The sequence below is a fragment of the Rhipicephalus sanguineus genome, chromosome 2, assembly GCF_013339695.2.
Source record: "Rhipicephalus sanguineus isolate Rsan-2018 chromosome 2, BIME_Rsan_1.4, whole genome shotgun sequence".
Taxonomy (NCBI): Eukaryota; Metazoa; Arthropoda; class Arachnida; order Ixodida; family Ixodidae; genus Rhipicephalus; species Rhipicephalus sanguineus.
Genome location: NC_051177.1, coordinates 156,119,765 through 156,125,023, shown reverse-complemented (window position 1 = coordinate 156,125,023; position 5,259 = coordinate 156,119,765). Strand labels below are relative to the sequence as shown.

Genomic DNA, 5,259 nt, shown 5'->3' with positions numbered 1-5,259 from the left:
GTGGCTTTCTTGGCCAGTCTCTTGACAAACGTGGTCTACACCATCTCCACCGGGCCCACGAGATCACGACCCGCAGTTCAATATAACGCTAGAGCAAGCGCAGCGCGAGGTTAACGCGCAAGCACGCTACCATGAGCACCGCGAGCAAGAGTACGCGCACTGCTGCCAGCACAGCGCGATTGATGAGAGGGGGGGGGGTGATTCTTGTCGTGTAGGCGCACATCGACCGGCACACGGCCACTCCAGGTGTTGTGCCTCGTTTGCTGGTGCTGCGCGACGCGCTCGCGCGCACGGCGCCTTCCTCGGACTCTGGTCCCCAGCTCCTGCATATCGTGTTACTTTTCTACCCTCGCTGAAACCTCCTTTGTACGCTTCTAAAAGAGAGCAATAAAACAGTCTCCTGCCAGCCGCTGTCTCGTGTGGTTCCTGTGCTGCGGGGCTCTGAGCCCCCAACATAACATTTGGGACGAGAAGTGGAATTTTTAAGTGCGCAGCTTTCTAGGTTACGCCCATGTCTACTGGAAGAATGCAGACCGCCATCGAGCCTTTTGGCGGCAAGAACTGGTCATCTTGGATCCAGCGCCTGACCTTCTACTTCGTGGCGAACGACGTCTGCGACGAACAAAAGAAGCGCGCGCTCCTCCTGACGCTATGCGGAGCCGACACCTTTGACACCGCCTGCGCACTGGTCGCGCCGAAGACTCCTGGAGAGGTGGGCTATGCCGACATAGTTGCCCTTCTGCAGAAACACTTCGATCCACGACCGTCTGAGTTGTACAGCCGGTACGTGTTCCAGCGACGCGATCAGCGGCCGGAAGAGTCGATCAGCAACTACGTTGCAGCGCTCAGAAGCTTGTCAGCTGACTGTAAGTTCGGAGTGCCAGCGACAACGTCTGATACATCGACGCCACCGGCAGAAGGCCACGCAGCCGTTCTGGCGAACCGCACCATGCTGCACCAAGATGTGATGCTTCGTCACAAGTTCGTGCGCGGCATCCGCGACGAGCACCTTCAGCAGCGACTGTTCGCGGAGACAGACTTAACTTTTCAACGCGCGTTGGACTTGGCACTGTCGTCCGAAAGTGCGTCGAAGCCGCAACGAGGGCTTAAGGGAGCGACGAGCTCCGCGGAGGTGCACAAAACTTTGCAGTCTAAAAAGGAAAGCAAACATTCGGCTCAGCAACGGCGCTGCTACCGATGCGACGGCTGGCACGAGGCTGACACCTGCAAGTTCAGGACAGCGCAATGCCGTTTTTGTTCCAAAAAAGGTCACATCGAGAACGCCTGCATCTCCAGAAAGAAGAAAAACAAAGACAACCTCAACGCCCGGCAAGGAACTCACATGGTTAACGCCCAACCTGTGAGCTACGACGCCGCGGACACCGATAGGTGCTACGACCTACATGCCGTGAGTGATCGACAACCCTGCCTTAAATTCCTCGTTGACGTGAAAGTCGAGGGAAGGCCCCTGAACTTCGAAGTGGACACGGGCGCCCCATGTTCTCTCATCAGTGAGGCTACCTACCTCCAAACGTGGCCATCGAACGCCCCAAAGCTTTTGAGAGAACTCCTAGACTTACGTACCTGGTCAGGGGAAGAACGTGGCACCCTCGGTTCGGCACAAGTTCGTGTGCGTTTAAAATCAAAGAACTACGTGCTGCCCCTGCTGGTAATGAAAGGGACTGGGTGCAACCTGCTCGGACGTGACTGGTTCTCAGCACTGAACATCCGTGTTCACGGAATAAACCAGGTCGCCGAACCATGTCAAGAGATCCAGGAGGTTTTCGCACGCCATCCTGATGTATTTAAGGAAGGTATCGATGACTACGTGGGTCCATTGGTTCGCTTGGACTTGGAAGAAGGTGCCACACGAGCACGTCCAGTACCCCTAGCTTACCAAGAGCCTATGGAGGAAGAGCTCGACCGCCTGCAAAAACAAGGTATCATGCCGAAATGGCCACACCGTTGGTATGGGTGCGCAAAAATGACGGAACCTTTCGCGTTTGTGGAGATTACAGGAGCACAGTTAACGCGGTGGTCAAGAAGACGGCGTACCCACTGCCGACAACTGCGGAGGTGTTCGCAAAGTTGCGTGGTGGGACGACGTTTTCGACCATGGACCTGTACCAAGCCTATCAGCAGCTAAGAGTGGACGACGAGACCGCCGCATTGCTCACCGTCAACACCACCAAAGGAGTGTTCGAGGTGAATCATCTACCTTTTGGAGTATCCGCTGCGCCAGCTATCTTCCAGCGGATGATGGAGACTACACTGGCCGGAATTCAAGGGGTGGGTGTCTACCTTGACGACATTATTGTCAGTGGGAAGGACTGGAAGGGTTTATTATTCGCCAAAATTGTTTAGGGTCGTTTGCAAGCATTGTCGGGAATATGTGCACGTGGAAGGCCTTTTTGGCAAGCTTTATCGCCGCTATATAGGCACTGCTTGCCTCCTTGTAAGCATCCCATTCCGAAGCCAAAGCACTTTTTTGGCCGTTCGATAGATTCACTTTTTTTGTTAGAAGGCCTTTTTAACTGGGCGTTGAACCAGGGCTTCTTAACATTGAAGGATATTTCCCTTGAGGGGACAAATTTGTGCGTCAGCTCAAGTATTTTATTTTTAAATATAATCCTGTTCTCGTCTACCGTGCGATCATCAAAATGGTTGAAAAAGATGGCTGGTCCATCCGTCATAGGAATCGGTATAACACGAATGTGAATTAAACGTGTGGTCACAGAAGTAGTTGATTGTTTATAGCGCATTGGTATATACTAATAGCTTTTACAATGTCTATTGTAGTTTGGCAGATGTAGCACCGCTTGATGGAGACGCACTCTTGCTGGCTTGCTGGCGTCCGTTGCCGGTGGTTGACATGGCTCCACGTCTTTTTGTTTCGTGTTGCACGTTATGATCAGGCACAAGTTGCTACTTGATCCAAACGTCCGGGTCACCAATTTGTGGCGCACACATAAGAAAACGACTCGACACGTCCGTCTAGCGCCGAAGCCTGAAACCAACTCACTTTTTCTTTATTTTTCTGCGCCCCTCGCGTCAGCCTTGCTGCCGCGCCGCACGAGGTCACGTCCGACGTCTTCTTTCTTCACTGTGCAATCCCGTCGATGTCGGTGGCGCTACAAAGGACATGAAAGAAAGACAAATGTTGTGTCAGTCCTACCGGACAGACACAAGTTTAAAATTCCTTGAGCGCTGTCAAGGGTTCTACCCTCGGTAACCACCCAGGTACAACCTCCTGAGCTTTCTGGAGTTCCACAAACTTGGTCATACACTCTCGAAAATACATTCGTGGGGGCCGTGCATCTGGATCGCAATAAAATCCCGCCACACGAGCCCGCCATAAAGACACAGCGGAGGTAACATGAACGCGCCTTTTATCTTTCACACTTTCCTCTCACAGTGCTCATGGATGGACGGATGGACGGATGGATGGATGGATGGATGGATGGATGGATGGATGGATGGATGGATGGATGGATGGATGGATGGATGGATGGATGGATGGATGGATGGATGGATGGATGGATGGATGGATGGATGGATGGATGGATGCTATGAGCGTCCCCTTTATAACGGGGCGGTGACATGTGTGCCACCAGGCTCGAAAAACAGGCCGTTTCTACGACCGTCGAATTCGGCGCGTTTCCAATAGAAGTGTAATTTCGTCAACGCTTTAACACACCGCGAGGTGGTGGTTTTAGCCCAACCCTCGCTCATAGCCCTGACCCATTTCATGGCGTCAATAAAGTTGTATCCTCCTCCTCGCTCATAGCATCCATTTATAGGTCTCGATACCTGGTTGCGCGGCGCCACTGTAGCGGAGCATACAGCGCCACAAGTGGCCGCGCGCGGAGATCTCAGGTTGGGGACACTGTTTACGGGCGCCTCGCGCACATGTGTTTGACAGCAGCTGGCAGTGTGTGGTGATGGCGTTGTCGAGTGATCAGCGTGTGCTCTTTTGCGGTTTTCGCAAAATAGCAAATATTGACTGCTATTTTAAGAAGAGCTGTTTGAGCATGGGTACGAAGCTGTACGCCAGCCGACATGTTTACTCAGTTAGGGAGGAAATAATGTGCGCAAGCGGCCCGTCGGACATCGTCGGCAACTGCGTCGCCCAAATGAAAAGCGTGGACTACGATGTGCGACTGGAGGTGAGCTCATCTTTTTCTTTATTAAAGAAAGAAAATGTGCCTGTATATCGCTAACCGCAGCATTTTCTTTTTTTTAGTTGTCAAATGACAGAAGCATCTTGCACGCAAGCTGTACGTGCAAAGCTGGTTGCGGCGGCTGGTGTAAGCAGGCTGCAGCCGTAGCGATATTCGTGAATGAATATCACCACACATCGTGCACGGATGTTCCATGCGCATGGACAAAGCCGTCATCGCGTCCCAGCGTGGATGTCAAGAAATCCATCAGGGAATTGTTTTACCGTACGAAAATTTCACTTTTTTGTGTTAGTGTGTGTGTAACGCGACATTGACACTGAATGATATACTTAAATCTTGCAGGTCAACCTTCGCGGGAGCCAATTCTGCAAGCGGTGAGCCCTGCGGCTCGTTTCTCGCAGTTTCCCGATATAAACTGCGCCCTAAAGGAGCTCGAGGAGTGCGGGAATTTGACACAGGCACCGGCGACGGCACCGCTAGCTGGCGCGAGCAACAGCTCCGAGCGAGAGCTGCTAAAAAGAATAATTGATAAGGAGGGCAGCGTACACAGCATGCTAAGGGTCGCTTCGACCTCTCCTCTCATTCTGAAAAGAGAAGATTTCTTCTCAAAGTGAAAAAATTTTCTACAGAAAATTCGTCGAAAAAAGCGTTGACGAAATATTAGAGGTTACCGCTATCACCAAGGGCCAGGCTGCCGTGGGCAGGTTTGGAAGTTTTTTTAACGCACACTTCTGGTGTTTAAATGGATACTTCTTGTTCTAAGTCATATGTTCATTTCCAGATGGCACAAGGAGCGCCGCATCCGCCTCACAAGCTCCACTGCTCACAAGGTAAAGACTCGAGAAGGCGACTTCGATAGCCTTGCCGAAGCCCTTGCTGCCCCGAAGTTCTCTTCAGCAGCAACTTCATATGGTAAGAAACTGATAAGCTGCACGGGCACCATCATTAGCCGCAATGTTATTCCTACTTCAAATTTCTCTCAGTATGTGTATAAATAAATTGAAAGCACGCTAAATATAGCAAATGTTGTGCTGTACCAGCGTCTGCTAAATGCAAGCATCTCATTAGCAGCCTTTTT

General features: G+C 51.6%; 1 protein-coding gene across 1 annotated transcript; it reads left to right on the top strand.

The window, feature by feature from the left end:
- The first annotated feature begins 526 nt into the window (after positions 1-526).
- LOC119381998 (uncharacterized protein K02A2.6-like) lies at positions 527-4,559 on the top strand. Its single transcript, XM_049412971.1, has 3 exons — positions 527-1,968; positions 2,019-2,289; positions 4,524-4,559. The coding sequence occupies exons 1-3, from the start codon at positions 527-529 to the stop codon at positions 4,557-4,559; spliced, it is 1,749 nt and encodes a 582-aa protein (XP_049268928.1).
- Positions 4,560-5,259: the final 700 nt, after the last annotated feature.